The sequence below is a fragment of the Palaemon carinicauda genome, chromosome 4 (assembly GCF_036898095.1).
Source record: "Palaemon carinicauda isolate YSFRI2023 chromosome 4, ASM3689809v2, whole genome shotgun sequence".
In the NCBI taxonomy this organism is placed as follows: domain Eukaryota; kingdom Metazoa; phylum Arthropoda; class Malacostraca; order Decapoda; family Palaemonidae; genus Palaemon; species Palaemon carinicauda.
This window is the reverse complement of record NC_090728.1, coordinates 93,936,904-93,962,144: the sequence shown is the minus strand read 5'-3', so window position 1 is coordinate 93,962,144 and position 25,241 is coordinate 93,936,904. Positions and strand designations below refer to the sequence as shown.

The 25,241-nt window shown below is 43.8% G+C and overlaps 1 protein-coding gene across 1 annotated transcript in view; it reads left to right on the top strand.

Moving 5' to 3' along the window:
* The window catches only part of LOC137640065 (uncharacterized), a 201,513-nt gene that overhangs the window by 61,244 nt on the left and 115,028 nt on the right, over nt 1-25,241 (top strand). The window contains exons 4-5 of the mRNA XM_068372495.1: nt 14,222-14,369; nt 21,207-21,316. Coding sequence (XP_068228596.1) covers nt 14,222-14,369; nt 21,207-21,316 — 258 coding nt within the window. The remainder of the gene's footprint in view (nt 1-14,221; nt 14,370-21,206; nt 21,317-25,241) is intronic.

Sequence of the window (25,241 nt, the reverse complement as noted above, 5' to 3'; positions counted from 1 at the left end):
CCCCAGCCCTTTCCAGCCAAGGTCAAGAGGGGTGGTAAGTCCTCCAGGGGAGGCAAGACTTCTAGGGGTGGCGGCCGCGGCCGCAAGCCCTAGGGGTGGCAGTCCCCCTGCGTGTCCACCTGTGGGGGGATGCCTTCAGCGTTGCGTCCGCAGGTGGCAACATCTCGGGGCCGATGCTTGGACGATCTCGGTGATCGGCCAAGGTTATCGCGTCCCGTTCACGTCATCTCAACCTCCCCTGACAGCGAATCCAGTGTCGTTGAGCTCCTATGCCATGGGATCGGCAAAGGGGCTGGCCCTTCAGGCCGAAGTCAAGACCATGTTCGAGAAGGGTGCTCTCCAGGAGGTCGTGGACGGCTCTCCAGGCTTCTTCAGTCGACTCTTTCTTGTAAAGAAGGCTACTGGAGACTGGAGACCCGTCATCGATCTCTCGGCTCTGAACAGGTTTGTCAAACAAACCCGGTTCAGCATGGAGACAGCAGACACAGTCAGACTTGCGGTGAGACCACAAGACTTCATGTGTACACTGGATCTAAAGGATGCGTACTTCCAGATCCCAATCCATCCGTCTTCCAGGAAGTACCTGAGATTCTGCCTAGACAACAAGATCTACCAGTTCAAGGTGCTGTGTTTCGGTCTCTCCACAGCTCCTCAGGTGTTCACCAGAGTGTTCACCCTGATTTCGACTTGGGCGCACAGGAACGGCATTCGTCTCCTTCGTTACCTAGACGATTGGCTGATCCTAGCAGACTCGGAGTCGACCCTTCTTCGACACCGAGACAGGCTTCTAGATCTTTGCCAGGATCTGGGGATCGTGGTAAACCTCGAGAAGTCCTCTCTGCAGCCGTCCCAACGACTGGTTTATCTAGGCATGCTAATAGACACCAATCTCCACAAAGCCTTTCCATCAGACGACCGGATAGCAAGGCTGAGGAGGGTGGCGGAACCTTTCCTCAGGCGAAAAGAACTCCCCGCCCAATCGTGGTTGCGTCTCTTGGGCCACCTATCCTCCCTGGCCCGTCTGGTTCCAAACAGCCGCCTCAGGATGAGATCCCTTCAATGGCGGCTCAAGTCCCGGTGGAATCAAGGATCCGATTCCCCGGACACTCTGATCCCAATGGGGTCTCTGGAACAGACGGACTTGCGGTGGTGGCTGGCCGACGAGAACCTGCGAAAGGGAGTGAGTCTTCTCGTCCTTTCCCCGGAATTGACTCTGTTTTCGGACGCGTCAAAAGAAGGGCGGGGGGCGCACGTTCTGAACCAGAGGGCCTCAGGCCTTTGGTCAGAATCAGAAAAGTGCCTACACATCAACCTGCTAGAATTGAAGGCCGTCTTTCTGGCCCTTCAACAGTTCCAACGGTTCCTGGCGGGTCACTCCGTGGTGGTGATGAGCGACAACACCACGGTAGTGGCTTATATCAACAAGCAGGGAGGCACTTTTTCGCAACAGCTATCCCATCTTGCAGTAGAGACTCTGAGGTGGACCGAAACCCACTCGATAACACTATCAGCTCGCTTCATTCCTGGCAAGAGGAATGTGCTCGCCGACAGTCTGAGCAGGGCTTCGCAGATAGTGAGTACCGAGTGGTCTTTGGATCCTCAGATAGCCAACAAAGTCCTGACTTTGTGGGGTTCCCCGACGGTGGACTTGTTCGCGACAGCCTTGAACTTCAAGCTGCCCCTGTACTGCTCACCAGTCCCGGACCCCAAGGCACTCTGGCAAGATGCTTTCCAGCAACGGTGGGACAACATCGACGTGTACGCCTTCCCACCATTCTGTCTGATGAGAAGGGTGCTCAACAGGACCAGACTATCGGTCAACTGTTCCATGACTCTAGTAGCTCCGCTATGGCATCACGCGGAATGGTTTCCGGACCTTCTGCAACTCCTGACGGAACTCCCAAGGGAGCTTCCTCCACGACACGAGCTTCTCAGACAACCCCACTCCGGTGTCCCTCACAGGGCCGTAGCCTCGCTTCGGCTTCACGCCTGGAGACTATCCAGCGTCTCCTCGCGGAGAGAGGCTTTTCGCAACAGGTTGCGGAGAGAATGTCTCGGCACCTGCGAAGGTCCTCTGAGGGAGTCTACCAAGCGAAGTGGAGAGTCTTTTGTGGTTGGTGTCGTGGAAGGGGTATCTCTCCACTCGATGCCACTATTCCAGCAATAGCGGACTTCCTTGTGTATCTGCGAGAAGAAATGCGCCTTTCTGTCTCGGCAGTGAAAGGCTATCGCTCAGCCTTAAGCTTGGCCTTCAGATTGAAGGGCGTGGATATTTCTTCATCGCTAGAACTCTCTTTACTCATACGTAGCTATGAGCTTACCTGCCCCCAGTCGGAAGTGAGACCCCCTCCTTGGAACGTGGTTCGAGTTCTCAGGTCTCTCAAGAGACCTCCCTTCGAGCCATTACGCCAGGCCTCCGATCGCCACCTGTCTTGGAAGACGGCTTTCCTACTCGCCTTGGCCTCGGCCAAGCGAGTTAGTGAACTTCATGGTCTCTCGTACGACATCGCCCATTCAAGGGGATGGGGGGAGGTAACGTTCAGGTTCGTCCCTGAGTTTGTGGCCAAGACTCAGAATCCTGGAGTGCCGGATCCTCGGTTCGACTCTTTCAGGATCGCGAGTCTCCGTTCTGTAACAAACGACCCAGACCAGCTGCTACTATGCCCAGTGAGGTGTCTGAGGTACTACTTGAAGAGAACGGCTGCAGTCCGTCCTCATGTGCGAGCTTAGTTTGTGAGCACAGGCAGGACAAAGAGGAGGGTCACAAGGAACACCATCTCTGCTTGGATTCGAAGGGTTATCCACCATGCCCTGAATCCTGACCCTCCTCCGTCACGTCGCCCTCGGGCCCACGATGTCAGGGGTATTGCTACATCCCTGGCCTTCAAGAGAAACTTCTCTGTGACGCAGGTACTTCAAGCGGGGGTCTGGAAGCGTCAAACGACCTTCACAGCCCACTACCTGCAAGACGTGACCCACAGGAGCCTCGATACGTTCTCTATCGGCCCTGTGGTGGCTGCACAACAGCTGGTCTAACCTCAGGCTCCTTTTTGGACAAGTAGCAGTAGGTTGAGGGCGTTGTTACCCGGTCTTAGTCTGTGTGAATGAAAGAGTATGTCTGACCCTTACTTCTTTCTTCATTCTCCCCTCTCTTGGGGAAGCAGCATCCTGGTCCTCGCATAGCTGACCTCGACCTCTGCAGGTAACCCATGCTTCTTTGTGCTCCTAGTATTAAGCTTAATACTGTTGCGTCTCCCATACCCTGACGAGGTGGTATGGGGAACGTCCTATCCTAGAATTCCTATCTGAAGGTCTCAAGGTCAACTTCATAGGATGAGTCACACTCTCCTCCTCACACTACTTATGTAGGCCACTCGTTCCTAGCGATGCTAGGAACCTGTGAGGTACAGGGGCTCCCTCTCTCTAGTGCTGCTCACTAAGGGATCGAGCCCCCGGGCAAGCCGAAGTCAGTAAGGCTGGGGACTTTCCACCCTTCCTAAGGGGTAAGTCACCCTTTGTAAATAGCGTGGTTTGTATTTCGGTTACGGAACAAATGACAAATTCGAAGATAATTTGTATTTTTCCTAACCATACAAACCTTAGCTATTTACACATATGTGCCCGCCATCCCTGACCCCCAAGTCAAGTCCTACCTCTAAGTGAAGTGAAGCAAGTCACCGGTGTGTGGAGGGGGGAGGGGTAGCAAGCTACCCTTCCCCACCCCCCGCTAACTAGCGCGGGGGTAATTAACCCTCGTTAAAAACTATTGGCTCGTCATTTCAGCTGCGCTAAAAGTAAACCCCTTTGTAAATAGCTAAGGTTTGTATGGTTAGGAAAAATACAAATTATCTTCGAATTTGTCATGTCAAGTAGACTCCGTTCAGCATGGAGACGGCAGACACGGTCAGGCTTGCAGTGAGACCGCAAGACTTCATGTGCACACTGGACCTGAAGGACGCGTACTTCCAGATCCCAATCCATCCGTCTTCAAGGAAGTACCTGAGATTTTGCCTAGACAACAAGATCTACCAGTTCAAGGTGCTGTGTTTCGGTGTCTCCACAGCTCCTCAGGTGTTCACCAGAGTCTTCACCATCATCTCTTCATGGGCGTACAGGATTGGCATCCGTCTCCTTTGTTATCTGGACGACTGGCTGATCCTGGCAGACTCGGAGGCGACCCTTCTTAGCCACCGAGACAGGCTCCTCGAAGTCAATTGTGCCGGTGGCTCATTGGCTGCCGGTGCACAAGTCCAGCCAACACCTTGCCGGCTGGGGTAGTGGCCGGCAGCTGCCGGTTAGGTTAGTACCCGGCGGCACTAGCCGATAGAGAGAGAGAAAGCAAGGAGTGAAGGATGATGTAAGAGCTCTGTCTTACTGCCTTCCTCCAGAATGAGGGTTCAAATGGAAAGGGAGAATGTATTGTTCAGGCTTCCACCCATCCACAACCATTGCCGGTCTCTGCCGGCCACAGGTTTGTGAATGGCAGTCCAAGAGAGGACTGAAGAACATTCTACAGTAAAGGGATGCTCTGCCGGCAGTCGGCACAGCCCTCCCAGAGCCTTGCGTCCATAAGGGAAAGCTGAGCGACCAGGCTACTACAAGCAGAATCCCGAGCTGGCCCTACAACCTGCCAGAAAGCGGTGAGATTGTAGGACGACGGCCAAAGGGTTGCAATGGCTAGGCCATCACCAAAGGACAGATGGGGGAGGGAAAAGGGTCCTGTATGAGGTGTGGAAGGAGCCGGCAGGGTTGCCAGTCCTACCACACCCTAAAGAAACTCTGTTTCAGTATCAGCGCCATCCTAGGCAGCAGGAGAATATCTATTTTCCAGCCTAGGGTCTGCCAATACAGTTAAGGGGCCGGCAGCATTCTTGCCACCACCCCTAAACAAGGGAGAAACAGAGTTCCAGTGCCAACGCCATCCTAGGCGGCAGAAGAATGTCTCTTCTTCTGCCTAGGGTCTGCAAGCACAGGACTAGTCTACTAGACCACAGGGAGAAGGTGGCAATATCATATAACCCCTTCAGGTGTGGTCTTGGAAGGTCTAACCTCCTATGCCGGCTGCGTAATCCGACAGGGGAATGACTATTCACCCTGCCGGCCCGCTGCCGTCACAAGACTATCTACTCTGAGGTTCAGACCGAAACCCAAAATCTGCCATCTGCGGCTAAGGGAAGGGACGGAAAACCCTAGCCTAGTCCTGCCTGAATGACAACTCGAGGCACAACCAGCTAGGGTTGTAGCCTAAGGCTAAACTCAGAGGGGAGGGATTACCCTTAATTCTCCACTGGAGGCGAGTATCACTTTATATGATAATTCTAGGAGATATCTATCTCCGCCTGAATTGATAAAACGATACACGCGGGTAACCGGGAACATGTATGAAAGTATACTAAAGCCACTAGGCTAGTAGCCTAGTAGCAGTGTGAATCGATTACCTAAATCACCGAAACACTCTCGTTTACTATCTTGGAAGAGGAAAATTTTATATGCAATCACTATATCTCACATGTATGAATTGCCTAAATAGCTTCATTTAAATTTAATAACACTAGGAATGTCTATTATATCATGCATGAAAGTAAACTGAAATGCCTAGGCTAGGAAGCCTAGCGTAAGCAAGGTTTGGTTACCTAGATCGCCAAAACTATTACGAATACTATCGGCATAATATAAATAAATCCTAGCAATGAAGACTAAATAGCTATTTTTATTTATGCTATTTATACCGGGAAAGTCGTTCTGGCTAACTAAATAACTCGTGCGTTACGAATGACAGCGCCCATGACGCCTCCAGTTAGTCAACAGCTCTTCCACGAAGATTAACTTAATTTGACTTAATTTGACTTAATTTCACTGTGAGGCAAGAGCTAAAATTTATACAATGTAAAGATCAAATACAGTAGACCCCTGGGGTACGGCATCCCCAGCTTACGTTTTTTTCACGTTACGGTGTGGAATACGATGTTTTTTCGTCCCCTCGTCCCCACCTTAGGGCATCGAATTCCAAAACTCAAACTTAGCGGTTTTTACGCGTACTACTGTGCGAGTCACTAGCTTACCACCAAGCTCATACGTCACTGCATACGTCACTAAGAAGCTGGTCTGCCATTGGTCGGCGTCATGGCGTCACTAAGATGCTGATACGCTATTGGCCGAAATCCCTCCCACAATGCCTGAGAGAGATGCTGCCTCTCTCTTTGTTATACGCGCGCTCAGTTCAGAATCTCGTGTGCGTTTCGTAAAGACTTGATCTCGTGTGAGTGCTTGCGATATCGTATTTTTTGTGCATTTTAGTGCTTAATTATAACTTTAATTCGTTAGCCATGGGTCCCAAGATTGCTAGTGATGTTAAAGGGAGAAGTAAGAAGATGATTACCATGTAAACGAAGCTGGAGATCATAAAGAAATATGAAGAAGGCATGCGCATCGTTACCCTCGCTAGTATGTATGGTTGTAACCAGTCTACGATTGGTACAATTATCAAGAATAAGGAAGCCATCAAAGCAAGGAAGTCTTCTAAAGGCATGACTGTCCTTGCTAGTGGAAGGACCTCAATCAAGGACGAGATGGAGAGACTCCTTCTTCTATGGATTTAAGAGAAGGAAATCGCTGGTGATACACTCGCGCAATCGGTAATTTCGCACAAGGCGAGCGCCATCTTTGCCGATCTCGTGGAAACCCAGAGAGACGGCGGAGACGAAGGAATGTCGCAGCAAGCCCCCAAAGAGTTCAAGGCTTCTCATGGGTGGTTTGATCGCTTTAGGAAGAGGACTGGTATTCACTCAGTCGTCAGGCATGGAGAGGCGGCCAGTTCTGACAAGAAAGCAGCAGAAGAATTCCTCAAGAAGTTTGAGAAAGTAATTTTCAGAAAAGGCTACATTCCTCAGCAAGTGTTTAACCGTGATGAAACTCGCCTTTTCTGGAAGAAAATGCCCCGCCGTACATATATCACAGCTGAAGAAAGGAAACTTCCTGGCCATAAACCGATGAAGGACAGACTTACCCTCGCATTTTGTGCAAATGCCAGTGGGGACTTGAAAATTAAGCCCCTACTGGTATACCACTCTGAGAATCCTCATGCCTTCAAGGCACAAAATAGCTTACTTAGGCCGCAGACCATGCATGGCAAGGTTTTGTCAAGGTGTAGGGTTTCCACCTACTTTGTGCTAACACACATAAAGGAGAATCCCCGGATAAAAGTAAAAAAGACGGATTGGCAGGGACGTCCACCCTCCTAATGGGGGATTCAACCCCTATAAATAGCGTTGGTTTGTATTCTAGTTACAGAACAAATGACAAATTTGAAAGTAATTTGTATTTTTCCTAACGATACAAAACTATAGCTATTTGTACAGATTTGCCTGCCAACCCAGTCTCCCTTGAAGTCCTACCTCCAAGCAAATCGGGTTACAGTCACAGGTGTGCGAGTGAGAGGGATAGCTACTAACCCCATCCCCCTGCTAACTAGCGTCATGGGTGGTTAACCCTCTAAAAGTCTAAAGGCTCGTCTTTGAGCTTTGCCGAAAGTAATGCCCCTATAAATAGCTAGAGGTTTTTATTATTAATAAAAATACAAATTACTTCCAAATTTGTCATGTTCTTAGAATATTTTATATTAATTGTTCATAACTTCTTTTGTAGTTTATTTATTTTCTTATTTCTTTTCCTCACTGGGCTATTTTTCCCTGTTGGAGCCATTGGGCTTATAGTATCCTGCTTTTCCAACTATGGCTATAACTTACCTAATGATAATAATAATAATGATAATAATAATAATGAAAATAATGATAATAATAATAATAATAATAATTCATTACTAATCATGCAGTAGAGGTTGAGGTCCTAAGAGACCATATATTACTCATATAGCCGAAGGAAACCTTAATAACAACATCCCCTTCAATGAAATTAGTCCCTCTTCAGTTAAAGGCATACATACCCCTTAAATAAGTGATTTCACATAAAACAACAGGGAAGAATAAAATCCACAAAATTTTCTACGGCTGTAATGATTCCTTCTTATCTGAATTTCATGACATTAGAAATATAAACATACATAGATTTAATAATCTGATTGAAATCTTTGTCAAGAACAAAGATAAAGACAGTATATATGGTAAATTAGAAAGCCACAATTCAGGTTGTATTTACCGGTATGTATGGTAAATTAGAAAGCCACAATTCAGGTTGTATGTTTGTTGATCATCAGATAAAGAATTGTGCAACTGACACTGTTTTGATTTTTTTTTTTAGAAAAACAACCTTAATACAAATGGTATAATCAGGAAGCAAATCCTAATCAAAATAAGCATCAGGAAATTACATGTAAAGAACTCATCCCTAATAAAAAAGTAATGCTAACACATTTAAGCAGAAACCTAACTTCAGCAAAATAAACAGAAGCCATAATGTTCAATCCATTAAAGATTCAATGGAGTATTAATGGACTTAAAACCCATTTGCAGCTAGGGGAAATTCAAAGACAATTAACAAATTATAACCCTATTGCAGTATGCATACGGCTTACGAACGATGTTGTTCCTTTAATATGAAATTACAAAGTAGCATCTAGCTCTGTTCCTTCAGCTGATTCATTAGGCCTGGCAGTCTACATTTAGGACAAAGTACGTGTGATACTATATTTAGCACCTAACCCCTTTGCTATGATGATGTCTTTTTATGTCAAAAACATGCCTGGTCATATAGCCCCTCCTTCTTTCTTCAGTCAACCAACAAAGTCTTTGGGATTCTAGCTTTTAATTCTGATTGTGTAAGAGTTGTTTTTTGTGTTTTTATGTTACCATAGTAGAATCACATCACATTTTCTAGTCATTGGAGACATTCCCTACCTGAGAACACACACACACACACACACACACACACACACACACACACACACACACACACACACTCTCTCTCTCTCTCTCTCTCTCTCTCTCTCTCTCTCTCTCTCTCTCTCTCTCTCTCTCTCTCTCTCTCTCTCTCATACTTTTGAATTTTTAGAATTTCTCATTATCTTTTCTTTCAATATTCAAACCTTTGATAAAGTAATGAAATATTTTAATGGTAAATGGTAAGAATGACTTTTAGCAAGGTATGACTACCCCACCACTAGTTAGGGGGGTAGGGGGTTAGTACCGGCTACCCTGCTCACACAAACATACACACACACACCTGTGTTCTATCGTCACTTTTTACTCTTGGCTCGGTGGAGAGTGGACGTTCATCTCTCTCTAACACCCAACCTTTTTTTGACTGGCCTTTGACTAATTTGTTCTTTTAGCTCCTGTTTATTTTTTGCAGGGGTGAGTGTTGCTGTTTCGGAGATGGCGTAGTGTGGGGTTTTTCTCGAGGGCGGAGAACCTTTTCTTATAATCTCTTCCCTTTTGATGCCAGAAAACCCTTAGGCTGGAGGAGTCCCCGCCTCCCCTAGTGTAGTGGCTCGGTCCTCCTCCGTAGGGGAGTCGTTCTCTGTGTGGATGCTCCTTCACCGTATTAAGTAGATGTTGCTCCCATCCTGAGAGTTCAATGACAGGACGGCCCACCTAGAGCTCGACTTTGGTCTTGCTCCTCTACGCTGACGATGACGCACTCCCTCGTTCTGTGATGACAGCCGGCAAAGGGATTGCAAAGTCTGGAGCATGTTTCTGTGCCTCTCATGGGACACCTTTCCTTTTCATGGGTTAGGTTTTCTCCCAAATTTTTTTTTTTTTTCAGAGCTGATGAAGTCGGACCACCTTGTTCTTCGAAGACAGCCAGTGTAGGGAGTGCAAAGTCTGAAGCATGTTCCTGTGCCTCTCAGGGACACCTTTCCTGTTCGCGGGTTAGGTTTTCTTTCGAGTGGATTTCTTAGCTGCTGATGACGACGCACTCCATCGTTCAGCTAATGCAGCCGTCGTAAGTGGTGCAAAGTCGGAAGCATGTTCCTGTGCCTCTCGGGGTTCACCTTTCCTGTTCGCTGGTTGGGTTTTCTCTCGTGTGGTATTCTTCAGCAGTCACGTCGACGGTGTGATAGCAGCAGGCGGAGGGAGCGCAAAGTCTGATGCATGATCCTTTTCCTGTGGAAGTTGCTGCTCCTGCACCATCACCACCTTCATCGCCTGTGCCTGTGGCAGTTCCCGATCATCGTACTGACGACGGTGCTCTCCCTTGTTCTGAGCTTGCTCAGCCAGTGGAGGAAGGGCAAAGTTTGAAGCTTGTTTCTGCTACTAATGGTGGGCAACTTTCCTGTACGCGGGTTCAGTCCTTCCTGGAGTAGTCTTTGCCACGCGGGATTAAGAGAGGGTTATGAATTCATCCATGCCTTTCTCTAATTTTTTAAAGGGTGGCTCATCAGAGCATGATTGATTAATTGATTATGAGTTATCTGGCATTCAGAGCATGAAGATGATGTTGCTCGCCTCCAGGGAGTTTGACGCCTTCAGCATCTGTCCGCCTTTATTCCTAGCCATTTCGTCTCACCCAGCTGACTCGTATCGCATAACTAACTTGTCTTGTCTAGTACACTTTCCTCACTCAGTCTCTTGCCTTGCCCTGGTGCAACTTGCGATCACGTGTCGGCTCGCAATCTCCCATCTGCTTGTGATTACTGGTCAGCTCGTGGTCACCCGTCAGCCTGCAATCACCCATCTGCTCCCGATCTCCTTTCAGCTCGTGATTGCCTTTCAGCCCATGATCACCCGTCAGCTCGCGATCGCCTGACAGCCTATGATCACCTGTCAGCTTGTGATCACCCGTCGGCTCGCTTCAGGTTCTTATAGTCCCAGCAACGGCTTCTAACGCCTGAGGATTCCTTTACTCTTCTGTTCACTACCGCACTTCTGGACTAACGACGAGACAGCCCAGACTAGCTCATGACCAGGCTCCTGCTCATTATCAGTCTTCAGCTCGCAACCAAGTTTTCAGCATACCGCTGCAGGCCTGCTCGTGATTTCGCCTAGAATAGCGACCACTGTTCAGTGTCACAGCGCTGCCCAGCTCGCAACTTTCCCTTCCAAGGTAAAGTTGCCTTAGATGATCAGCATTCTTCCTGCTTGCAGGTAGAATCGCCGATAACCAGCGATGGGTCTCAGAGACCTTGACTATTGGGATGGTCGTTACTGACTTCGTTCTACAGAGAACTTGTCAGCCTTGGTGCTTAATACCTCACTCACCACTTGTTATTTCCACAATACAGTGAGAACAGTGAGAACAGATTCCAACTGCGTACATCCTATTAGAACTTCTGCATAAGAGCTTCAGCTCGCGACGCAACAACAAGTCATGCAGATGTTTAAAGGACTGGTGCATGCGAATGCTAAAGTTTCTTCATTGGCTTACGGTTCTTATAAGCATTCACGAGCGTTGAACACTCACGAACATTCAGTGGACCACTACTCCTTCTATTACTTCTACTAGTAAGCTGATGGGCCATGAGCGTTAGCGATCAGTCGCCTCATCTGCTCCCTGTCTCTAACCTTTTGTGGTCACTTGTTTCGGTACAGTATAGGGTTACTTTACAAGTCAATTTCTTCATATGTTGGTGTGGTACTGTTATAAACACACATTATAGTTCCAATCAAATGTCTCTTCAATGTGCTATGTATTTTTAGACTTGCAGGTTACTTCTTCTGAATAAGTCTATGTAAGTTAACTTTTAAAACAGTTTATTAGCAGCTCCATCACAGGAGTATAGATGGTTTGGTCGGATGACCATTCCGTATGAGATGTTGACAAGAACTAACTAAAATATCATGTGTTGATGATAACATATACTTAGTTATCTCAGCATTTATGTAAATATGTAAATACAACATTAATACAGGAAGCCATCTAGATCTGGTGAGACACTCAACTCTTTCTCACGGTATACTTTGTATTGTGTTTACTCTTCATGAAAAATGTTACATTGCAAAGGTTTGGCTTTCGCATCCTGTTTATGACTGACTTGGCGTTTCTCACTCTCCTCCTATCTTCTCCATTGATCCCTTGGGTCATGGATTTAATCATGTAATTTACAAACATTACACATATACTTGCATGACAAGATCAACATTAGTTGCTGCTGCGTTCTCACCCATATGCCGTCTGACCTCTCTGGGAAGGTAGAGAATAGGTCTACATACCGATTGCTGCAATAGAAGTCTTCCCATTCGATAATCCCTCTGGATTATTTTCTCCTATTTCTCTCAACGAGTTAAAGAACTTGTCAGATTGCTCACATGGTTTGGGGTTCCGATTCCTTGTGATATCCTCCTTGCCCCGTCAAGCCTGCATGGGACGAGTGTCTCATAGACATAACTCCTCTGGGTTATATTTTTTTATCTCCAAATTTTCTAGGGGATTAAGTTGACTCATGCTTACGTTTGCAAACTGCAGTCAGACCCCACTTCGCGAAGGTTAGGTAACAGAGACTGGCGGGAATTCGCGTATCTTTGGTGCCCTAGGGATGGTTAACTCCTAACCTAACAACTCGCTGCCCATTGCCTACACCGTATAATCAACACAATAAGTACCGCCTCATATTGTTCTTACTTGGTTTCTATTACAGTATAAATAGTGTGTAATTAAATCAGTAAGTGTACAGTCCATGTGCTCACGTGAACACTACGTACTGGACATGGTAAGGCTACAGTACAGTACATAACACTTCAGTACTTAGTCATTGCGCTGAGCGAAACTATAATTTTACTGAGTACAGGTAGTCATCATACAGTTATAACAAAATACTGTTGTTCCTATCTAGTAATACTGTACCGTATAACACTCGCTGATACTGTACTGGAGTATATATTACCATAATATATGTACAGTAATATCACTACAGTACAGCTTAACTGAACTGTAAGTGTTCGCTGTTTTCTTTCAGATGACTCAACTAACCTGACAACTCACCGGACACGTAGCCTACATTTATATACTCTACAGTACAGTATTGTAGAGTGCAGTATTGTATATAGGTAATAAACTCTGTAGTGTAATACTGTTCTATACAATGGGTATACATTTTAAGATAAACTAAGTGTTCATATTTTATACAATGCCCACTAACCATTTTCTTACGTAGTTTTACTCAGCGATTTGAAGCATTGCAGTACTGTCCTACATCTACAGTAATTTGGTAATAATATTTATCCCGTCTTCTACTTCTTCAATGGGTTAGAAAAGGAAAAGATAATGATGAAAGTATTGTTAATAAAATTATAATTAATGCGTAAATGCTTACAGCCACAATAGCAACATGATATAAATAATTTCCTAAGCTTTATAATCAAGCACCCCAGAACGGGTTGTTCTAATTGCATATTGTTCATTAATATTTATAGGGTAGTATTTTGGAAGGATTAACTTAAATTCTTTTACGTAATGTACTTATTTTAATTACAGTAGATAGTTTTATGTTTAAGTAAAATAAGAATATGTACTGGTTATTTTATCTTTATTTATAGTACGGCTCTCTTGCATTGTCGGTAGGCTAACCTAGTTTTCCGAAACTTGGAATTTTCTATACAGTATTTGTAATGAAATTTTCTACTTAATGGTAGTTTGGAAGGATTGACTTCACAACATATAATATGCTCAGTATAATTATATACTGTAGTTGTGTTTTTAAATAAGATGAAAATATGAATGAATTTTATCTACAGTATTTCAATACTTCCGTCGCCAAAAATATTGTCATATTACCAGCTCTATGGACCTTCAGTCTATTGCAGCTGGCAGAAGAGATCTTTTTACAAACACATGACATCCTATACTTTTCAACTAGAATCAGGCACACACTTCCTTGGGGTCATGGGGGATTATAATAGAACCTAGAGAGATGGCTGAAGAAAAACTATACTGTACAGTATTACCTCCCGTCTAACTAACAATTCAACTTGAATAGATAAGCGCGTAACAAAATTTTAAACACTACAAATGTACAACCTTGTATTTTACTGTAATTGACCTCTCAGTTGCTCCATTGGTTCAATAATTTAACAACATAGAGTGTATAAGTGCTTGCACTAGTGATGAAATAGCCTCATAATATTGTTTTTAAGATTTAAACAAAAAACTTTACATGCACTACTGTGGTGAAATTACATATGTACTGTACTGTATTTGTAGAATATAAAACAAGTTAGTTTTACATATTATACAGGTACTGTACTTAAAATTCTATATGCTTGTATATTCTACTCTTATTAACAAGAAAAAAATAATTCTACAATAAGTAACCATTTTATTTTTATAGGCGATATGTGAGCGTGCTGTGTGGAGACAGTATTGTGTATGAGATGTCAGGAGAAGAGCCTCGAGCTATTATCTACAATGAAGAAGAGGGCTCTGAAGTTGTTGTCTTTAAAGCTACTGTGTTGAATGAGTACCTGGTTACATTTAAGGTCAGTATGAGGTGATTGTCAGGGCCAAACAGTAATTCATAAGCCTTACAGAATGCCAAATGCATTATTTACTTGAATCTCAAATTAGTTGTGCTAGTTATTGGCTTTAGTCTGAAACTGCACAATATTGAGTATGAGCCAGTACTCTTCCTTTTCTCCCTAGATGGGGAACGCGAGAATAGCAGACCTAGTGCTGATCCTGTAAGAAATGGTAATGAACAAATGGGTATTCAAGAATGCAGTGTTAAAACCTTTTTGTTCCAACACTAAATACAAACCCTATGCTATTTATAGGGATATTACTTTCGGCGAAGCTGAAAGACAAGCCATGAGAATTTAGGGAGGGGTAATCACCCCAACCGTTAGTTGGTGGGGAGGGGTGACGGGTGCCGGCTACCACACTTACACACCTAGGCCGAGCACCCACTTTGCTTTCCTGCTCGGTAGAGGACTGTCATTGCCACTCTCTCCCACCAAGACTTGCCATTTGAATAATACTATACTTCATGTTCTTTTCAGAGCGTGTTTGAATTTCTCCAAGTCCCTTGCATACCTGTCTTTGTCTGGAAGGCCACTCCTGCGGTACCTTCATGTCAGCCCTTGTGATGGACCCCTACCTGCTGTGTCCGGCTTGCCGCGGCCACCAGTGTGATAGGAATAACACCTCTGATGAGTTTTGGTAGTGGTCTGCTTCCCAGTGGGAGAGGTATGGGCGCAGGAAGAAAAAGAAGGCCAAGCGAGATTCTTCTTCTTCAGTCTCCTCCTCGAAGTCAAAGAAATTGCGGACTTCTTTTTTAAACCCATAAACTCTTCCAGAAAGGCTCCTCCGCTGGCCCTCTCTGGGGAACAGCTAAGGAGCAGCTCAGCCCTAGTAACTTCAGATCAACCTTTTGGTTCAAGGAATGGTACCATTTCCCCTAACAACTCGGTCTCGCCTCTTCCCCCAGGGAGTGCCTACTCTATGACTGATCTGTTGGGTTTTTAGCCATCCCTGGGCATTGATGATCCCCCTTTTAAGGAAGTTCTCTTTGAGCTCCTTCAGTTGGGTGTTGAGCAGAAATGCACTCCTACTTCTTCAAAAGTGGAACCTTCCCCTGTGGGTGTAGGTGCTGCTGCCCGTCAGTCTGACTTTTGGTCTTCTCTGACCGACGTTGAAGGCGATGCTTTTCATCCGGGGTTGGTAGTAGAGCAAAGTCCAGAGCATTTTCTTCCTTTAGGGGAACATCTCTCTTGTTCACAAGAGACTTGTTGGTAACCAACGTGTGACTAATGCCTACGCTTCTCCCCCTAGGCCATGGTAGAACATAATCCTAGGCGATATTCTCCTTCGGGAGAACACTTCTCTTGTTCGTGAGAGAAAGCTCCTGAGCTCATTAGGCCTCGGCAGTCTCCCTCCTCGGAGGATCTTGATAAACGTTCCCCTTCGGGAGTTCGTCGGGTGGAAGAGTTTCTGACCCCTCGTCACCCTGGGCCTGCTCCTCCGGGTTCAAGTCACATAGTTCCTTTGGGTTCTTGTGGCGGTCTCGCTGAGTCTTTGGGCTGTGGTGACCCCAAACTTTCGGGCTCCCGTTACGTTGAGCCTTCGGGCTCTCGTAACCCAGGACCTTCCGGTTCTCGTCATGTAGAGCCTTCGGGCTCTCGTGACCTTCATTAGGTTGAGCCCTCGAGCTCTCATGACTCGTCATGCGTTGAGCGTTCGGGCTCTCGTGACCCTCGTTACGCTGATCTTTTGGGCTCTTGAGACCCTCGTTAAGCTGAGCCTTCGGCTCTCATGACCTGCGTTGCATTGAGCCTTTGGGCTCTCATACCTGCGTTACGCTGATCCTTTGGGCTCTCATACCTGCGTTACGATGATCCTTTGGGCTCTCATGACCCTCGTTGCATTACGCTGAGCCTTCAGGTTCTCGTGACCCTCAATACATTGAGCCCTCAGTCTTGCGTAACCCTGAGTCTACAGACTCTCGTCTTGTAGAACCTCCAGGCGCTCGTAACTCTCGTTATGATGAACCTTCGGGCTCTCGTCGCACTGAGCCTAGGGACTCTCATGACCCAGGATCTTTGGGTCCTTGTCACTTTTATCTTTCTAGGTCTCATGACATAGAAACTCCTGGTTCTTGTTGCTTGGAGCTTTCGAGTTCATGCGATCCTGGGCCTCCGGGTTCAAGCTATGTTATCTTCCAGGATTTCATAACTTAGAACCTTCGGGTTCTCGTTGGTCCGAACCTCAGGGTTTGCGCAACCTAGAGCCTTCGGTCTCTTGTTATGACGATCCCTCAGGTTCTCATCATGCTGCTCTATTTCTAGTTCGCAATTCCTTCTAAGAATCTGTACCCTTTTGATTGGGGTCAGGGTGAAGGACTGAGGAAAGCTCATGAGCAGTCTGCTGCCCTGAGGCTTCAACGACCAGCACCTTCCCCCGGGTAGGCCAGTGCAAATCCTGCCTGCAGAAAAGGAGTCAAGGAAACCATCCCAGGTTCCTAGACCCAGGGCTCCTGTCCGTCCAAAGAATCTCCCTCCCAGTTCATTTCGAGCTCGAGACCCCCCTGACTGAGCGCACTATTTAATGTAATGCGTGAGGATGCGACGGGGACCATCCCCCGTTCTCAATGCTGGGTGGCACCCAGAAAATCCCTCTGTTGGCCGTCCTTTCCAGCTCCTCTCCTCCTGCAGGTCTTAGGAGAAGTTCCGAAGGATCTGCTCTAGTGGGACCTTACCATAAGGAGAGACCCCTCTCCCCTTGGAAAAGGCGTTAGGAGGAAAGTAATTCAGAGGTTTAAGGGACTCTCCTTCAGTTCCGGATTCCACCAGCTAAACCAAAGGGGAAGGGGAAGAAAAAGAGGATTAGGCCGTCTCCCTCAAGGAAGGACAGGGCTATCTCCTTGACAGACTCTATTCACCTCTCCCCAATAGAGATAGAGCTTCGACTTCAAACACAGTGAATTCATTCATGGGCACATCAAGGTGTTCATCAGCTTCTGGTATATCAATCACATTATTCCCGTCATATATCCTATTCATAACCTTACTAAAGTGTTCCATCCAGCACTGTCTTTCTTCATCTTCTGTAGCTATAACAGAGCCATCTCTCTTTTTGATGGGTATATGCTTCTTCTTTGCCCCAGTAGAGATTTCATTAATAATTCTATGAGCAATTCTTACACCATAGCCACTTCCTGAATTCATAGCTTTGTCAGCCTCATCTGCTTTACTATCTATATATTCTCTCCAGTTATTCTTGGCTTTTCTTTTGACCTCACTATCAATACTGGAATACTTAGCATGCTCCACCTTGTAATTTTTATTACTTCCTCGAAAACTTTCAACAATCAATTTCTGTCTTTGTCTCCTTTTTATAGTATCCCAAGTATCATTTGATATCCATGGCTTTCTCCTTGTAACTGTGTGTCCCAAGACTTCACTACCAAATGACTGATATATGCTCTTAATATCACACCATTCTTCATTAATTGTCTGTTCTTCATCTCTTGAAGTCTCTAAGACTGCAGATCAATTCCTACATTCAATTGCAAATGTTTCTCTGTGCTCTTCATCTAAAAGCTTACTAGTATAAAACCTAGGTATTCTATCTATCGTTCTGTTGGGTGCTTTCAGTTCTAATTTCAGTGTGACAATGAGGAGTTGGTGATCACTACCAATATCTGCACCGCTATAGCTTCTTACATTTCTCAGAGCCCTTCTCTCTTTATTAATGGCAATATGATCGATCTGATTTTTGTAATTGCCACATGGTGAAGTCCATGTATACTTGTGGATGTTCTTGTGTGGAAAAAGAGTACCTCTAATGACAGGATTTTTTGCTGAACAGGAACTTACGAAATGGGCTCCATTTTCATTTGCAATTTTGCCAAGGCCTTCGACATCCATCACATTCTCTATTCCCTGATTATTTCCTCCAACTTTAGCATTGAAGTCGCCAATCACAATTTTCCTATCTCTCTCAGGGATCTCATCTATTGCCCTCTGGAGTTCATAGTATTCATCTTTCCTTTCTTCAGGGGAATCACTTGTTGGGGCATAGCAAACTAAAATACCCATATTGCACTGCTTTGATTTGAACTTTGCTAGTAACAATCTACTACTGTATTTACAGCTCTCCACTTGGTTAATGCCTTTTTTGCTCTTGGTGTCATCATCATTCGTACCCCTTCTCTTCCAACTCCATGTGATCTTCCTGAGTAGATATATATATTGCCTAGGTCTAAAATTTCCTTACCAATCCCCTTACATGTTTCTCTTAGGGCCGAGATATTCAAACTATATTTCATAAACTCAGTCTCCACTTGCTGTAACTTCCCAATCTGATTCATGGTTTTAACATTAAAATTACCTATTTTCAATTTTTCTTTAGTAATTATAAACCGGGAGATTCTTAGCACCTCGCTACACCCAGGACTGTGGGCCGTTCTGTCATCATCTGTTTCCATGACTGACTGAATCTAAAGAAGATTCATTGGCTAGATATATCAAAAGATAGCCAGTTCCTTGTGATGCACAGTACCTATTTAACTAAGGCAAGTAACCCCTGCCGGTCTATACTAATTCTTTTAATATCAATCGCCAGGCATCAAGAGTTAAAGCTGAAGAGACAGTTTGTCGATTGCTTTAAACCCAGTCTGTTCACGAGCTGAGCAAGTGCAAAGTTAATGTTAATGGAATCTTATCAAATTAATTTCCAGTGAGCAGCGGAGTACTCCAAGGGAATGTGATGTCACCTATGTTGTTTATCCTCCTCATGGATTTTGTAATGCGTAGAATAGTCAGAGATGGTGGAGGATTGGACTGGATTGGTGATAGGAATTTAGCAGACCTAAAGTATGCTGATGAAGCTGTCCTTATTAACAGAACACCACAGGATTTGCAATGCTTGCTTACCAGAATGCATGAATTATCACACAAGGAAAAAGAAAGTCTTCTCTAACAACATAGATTGTATATAATTGATAAAATATTCTAGGAACAACTTTGAAAGTGCCATCACACAGTCATATTTTTCAACTGGCAAGTTGATCGAGCATAAGCTGACTTGCAAATATGATTATTCAATTTGAACCGCTAGTTTCATCACTCGGTAAGAAGAAGAATGCATTTCCGTTTATGGTAACCATTATAAATTCTTCTGGTATTAGCAATTCGCTAATTGATATAGGTTCAGGGAAGTGGCCTTCAACCCTACATCTACGTTGAATATGTTGAAGTAGAAACAACTCTACATTTTCTTGAAACTACCTATTTTGGTTAGCAGCTCTTTCTGTACCAGCTCAAATGTACTACTTGCTATTTTGTCACAGTAGCGATTTTGGTACTAGCTATTATGGAACTAGCCATTTTGTAGCACTTGCTCAAAAGTACTAGCTCTTTTGGACCTAGCTATAACGTCGCATACCCCATTTTTATGAGGATTACATACTTCCAAATGATTATAAAAAAATTTTCTTGCCTCTGGAAGTACATCATGTCTCAGGAGAATGTTGGTGCATGCAAGGAGTAGCAACACCTTAGGAAAATTTCTGGCCAGTCATGTTTTTCACATTTTCCACTTTATACCCTTCAAACATTTTGTATGATGTATCAAGAAAAAATTCAAGGGCATTTCACAAATGCTGTATATGGTCGACAAAAAAGTTATACAAGAGCTCTCCATAAAATTGCTAAACTTATTCAAACCATGAAATCAACTGAATGTGTGATGGAGACTTACAGTGCATGCACTACTGTTATCAGTTTTCTTTTTATGTTTTGTCTTAGGGTGAAGATCTTCCCAGAATCAGATGCGAGTCATTTTCTTGGGATGGCTCAAAAATTAAAACTATTTTCCCTGCAAAAAGTGTATTGGATGACGCTTTATATTTGTCATCGGAGCACTTACGGCAAAAAATCCATTGATGCGGAAATACGTCATTAGATCACCAGAGGGTTACGGTACATATCTAGGTATTTGCTTTAAATTTCCTATATCTTTCCCATACTATGGAATTTAGCAATATGAACATCAGGGGAAGATCCTAGAAATAAAAAAAGAAAATCATAATAAAATCAGTTATTTCTATACTCGCCCGGTGTTCATATACATGCCCCAATACTGACTAGTGACGTCAAGAGGCTAATGAACTAATTTTGACTTTTATACTGAACGACGGAGGTATGGTTTTCCCATGTTCATGTATTGTCATACACTGCCATGTAATCTCAATACTCTGCTAGAAGGGAGTGGCTATTGCAAGGAAAGAAATCGGAATCTTAGTTTTACGATAGATGTCAACATTTAATCAGCCTCAAGGGAGAAGCAATGTGAATATCAAGTGAGTATATATATATTTAATGTCATTAAAATTCCATTTATCATCTCCTGTAATATGATGCATAGCTTTCAATTGTCTGCACTTCTCTATGTTACCTAGATATGTCGCTTATTTTTGCGTACTGTATTTGCAGATATTCTTGGACTGTGTATGGGGCATTATTTACTATGTCATCAGGCAAGGTTTTAACACATTATTCATTAATGTTGTAGTGTTTGTACCCAGGTGTTAATGTATTGTATATAACAGAAACTTTTTGTATAATTGTTCCATTTAAAGGAGACATGGTTGTTCCTTTCCATATATACTAAATTCAGTACCTTGTTAATAAATTTTCTTTGGAATGCTAGTGTTTAAAGTACATAGATACATCAGTGTGTATTACCTGACTAATTTTGAAATTCTATGATTTTTAGTACTCTAGTTATAGTCTAAGTAAGAATTGTGGTTTTCTCAGGTATTTTGTGTTTTAAAAAAATAGAATAAAAAAAATGGAATAAGATTTTTTATTTTTTAGGACAAAGTAATTCATCTGTTACTCGTAGATAAATTGCTCAACTCTGCTCAGGATCAAGATGACCAAGTTTCTGATCACTTGCTTCTAACTGCTATAACATCTTTTGCTCAGTAAGTTTTTAAATTTTTCATTGTATTAGCTGGTTTAATTTGTGCACCCCATGAATTCCCAAGCATCTTTATCCACTATAAGAAAGAGAATAAAAAGCTACTGCAATTTTTCCTAATGAATTGGAACATGCATGTATGATCCTTTAGGTCCCCAGTGGTTAACTGTATCATTCTGTCTGCTGACTTGTTATTAGGTAGCTTTAATTCTCAAGCAATACCTTGACTTTTGGAAAATTTCAAAATTACTTCCATATTCCATTTTGCTGTATATAATGCCTTTCAATGATCCCTCTCAAATTATCATCCTTTGAGTATTGCAATGTCATATTTTCATTGAACCTCAACTTGATGATGTGGTTGAACCCAGATGTTTTCTTCCCTGGCATGAAATTAGTTTCAGGAAGTTCCTGAAGTTTCTGAGACCTGATTTTCTCCTTATGTTCAACTGCTAAAATCTTTGGTTTTATAGTGTTGTTGTGTGTAATTTGATAATGTCTTACATTTATTTCTGTTTAAAATTATAGTAGTTTTTTTTACCTTCAAGCTTAAAATTAGCCAACTTATTTGTGTTTGACTTGAATGATTTTATAAATTTATTTGTTCCTACACAGATACAAACACTTCTTATAATAGGAGTATGTTTTCAGTATAGCTAGAAATTAACTGTTGAGAATACTGTATAACAAGGTGTGGATAGTTACTGGCAGGTGGCATGGAGAACCCCCTCCCCCACTAGCACACCAAGTAACCATTTTTTCAGCCACTGAATAGTACAGATGTATTTCTGGCTCCCTCATTTTTTAGTTTTATATTGAAGGTTTTGCAGTTTTGCTGATAACTATAGCTAACTAACAGTTTCTGTGTAACGTGCCGATGTACCCTTTTTTGTTAATTACTCTTGTTTGGACTAGTGACGACTGTTCATCGTGACAGGAATGAAACTTCATTACATCATTGATAGGAGAACTTCAAGTTATTCTTTCACCTTTGCCCACCTTCGTCTCTTAGCCCTGACAGTGGATTCACATATTTGTTGGACTTGGAACATGCAGCAGTTCAGAAAAAAAAGAGGGTCTGCTTTTCCTTTTCCAATTTTGGACAATTTGTCCTTCCAGACCGATCGATAGGAATTACTGTATATACAGTATCATATATGTGACTCCTAACATTTCTCTCCTAGTAGGAGAGTGTTGCCCAGTCCTTCACCGAGTATGAAGAAAGAGACAACGAGATTATCCACTTCTTTGCGTGCTGCCTTACCTGTTCCTGTGTGCCCATTAACATGCTTCAGTAGTATGCAGTAGCATGCTATTTTGTGCCACTTCACCTGTTTTTACCACATGCTCCTACAGGAGTGCCACCTCATTCGTTCTCGACTGCGTATACCCAATCGTGATCATGTACTCTACTGCAGTGCCACCTCACCTGTTTGCAATCATGCATGCTTTTCAGAACTTATGCGCTTTTCATTTGACATGGAGCATTCACTTGCTCGCTTGCATTCATTCTTACAAGCAAACACCTGCTCACTCATTCCTATGAGAGCACGCTCTACATTAAGCATGCATTCTCTAGACTTTTCTCCTGTCTTCGACCGCGCACACTTTTCAGAGTTTGCATGCTCTTCAATTGACCTGCTTGCTGCTGATGTTCAGCATGGACTTGCTCACACATTCTCATTCTTATGATCATTCACCTGTTCACAAACACTCTCCTATAAGAGCACACTCTTCGAATGCTTGTGTTCTCTGCTTAGCACATGTTCATAGGACTTTGAAGATTGCTTTGCTAATGAGTGCACTATCGCATGCGCACTCACTCACTTGTGGACGCGCTATCTTTTGATTGAAAGTACTACACCTTTCACACCCCCCTCCCCATAGGGCACACTTACTGGTCTTTGATGTAACACCTATTCACGCATAAACGTACTCTACAGTTGGGACGCAATCACGAGAGCACTTCTGTTCACGCACTCACAACTTTAATAAGAATTCTTCTAATCTGGAAGAATTTTCTGTAGACAAGCACCTCCCTGTTAGCACTCATTCATCTGTATACGTGCACACGCGCATAAATAATCACATCCACTTCGAAGGTATCATCCACAAAAGAAAATTCCCGGCTTTTCAAACGACCAGTATCGCATGCACCATTGCTACTTACAGGCTTTCCAAAGGAGATTGGTAAATCACTTCATACGATGGGTTGTTTTTACGGATCGTCCGTAAGCAGGATACCTCTCGGGAAGTTGTCACATGGTAGATATGGTAGCATGACCTCGAACACTCCCAGTGACAGCTGTTACTTTCGTTGTTGGGGGAATCTCCTCAAACTTTTTGGTGAAGGATACCATGTAGCCCTTGAACCAAGTTTTATCTAGGATGTAAGTCTGAACTTGACAAGAGTCTTCTAGATTTGAGGAGCTTTCAAAGGGCTCAACCCTCTGGAACTGTTCACACGTCTACAGGTTGCTCTAGCGATCACTCTTGAACACTTGCAATGAGCAGCAAATAGGGCTTCCTCTTTAAACTCTCCTTTACTATCCAAAGCCCTACTGAGCAGGTAACAACAGGATTTCTTTACTTGTGTCACAAGTCATTCAGGAGTAGAGAAGACCTTCATTACTTTGGTTCAGGATTGTGTTCAAACCCTAGAACCCAGCCCCTCACAATATGACTTCCTACAGCAACAGAAAAAAAATAGAGGTGATCCTAGAACTCTGTTCTTTTCTAGCTCTGTGTGACAATTAGACGTACTGTTCTTGCAAGCGAGAATATCAAAGGACCATTCCGCATTTGAGCGTACGATGTTGGACATTAAGTAATACAGTGGAACCTCTACATACGATTGCCTTTACATAATATTGTTCCAACATCCGATGTAAAATTCGATAGAATTCTCGTCTCGACACCCGACATCATGCTCCAACATCCAATGTAGACCATACGCGTAGAATTTTCTCGAAGCGTCAGTGTAGTTTCTTGTTTATATCGGTAGATGGCAGCACGTCAGAGGGACCCCAGTCTGTCAGTTCTCTATTCTTGTGCGCGTCGTGTGGTTGTACCCTGTTCGATCTGTTATTAACAGTGCTTATTATCTTTCTTTTTTCACGTTTCATTTTTTATTTCACTTAAATCATGGGTCCTACGAAGCTTAGTTTCGGTACAGGTATGGGTTATGTTAGAAAAGGCAGAACACAATGCTTTTATCAGAATTGAAGCAAGAAATTGTAGAAAAACATGAGCGCGGTGTGCATGTGAGTGATCTGGCTAAACAATATGGCTGGAATATGTCTACGATCTCGAGAATCATCAAGCAGAAGGCAGCCATTAAAGCAGTCAAACCATCGAAGGGGATCACCATTATTTCCAAACGTTGCAGCCCTACCCTGGAAGAGGTGGAATGCCTTTTGTTAATATGAATAAAGGACAAAGAGATTGTTGGCGATATGATCACTGGAACGATCATTTGCGAGAAGGCCAGCACTATCTATTGTGACTTGAAGGTGGCGGGCTCTGGGGGTGACGCGGGGGAGAGTTCAATCGATCTTACGACGGAGGAATTCAAGGCATCTCGCAGTTGGTTTGAGAAATTTAGGAGACGGACCGGGATTCATTCAGTTGTTCGGCACGGAGAGGCTTCAAGTTCGGACACCAAGGCTGCTAACGATTTTGTTAAGAAGTTTGAAAAGATCGTGGAGGATGAAGGCTACGTAGAACATCAAGTTTTCTGTTGTGATGAAACTGGTCTGTTTTGGAAAAAGATGCCTAGTCGAACATACATCACTGCCAAAGAGAAGAAAATGCCTGGACATAAGCCCATGAAGGATCGGTTGACTCTTGCCCTATGTGCCAACGCCAGCGGGGACTGCATAATAAAGCTGTTATTGGTTTATCATTCCAAAAACCCTAGGGCATTTAGG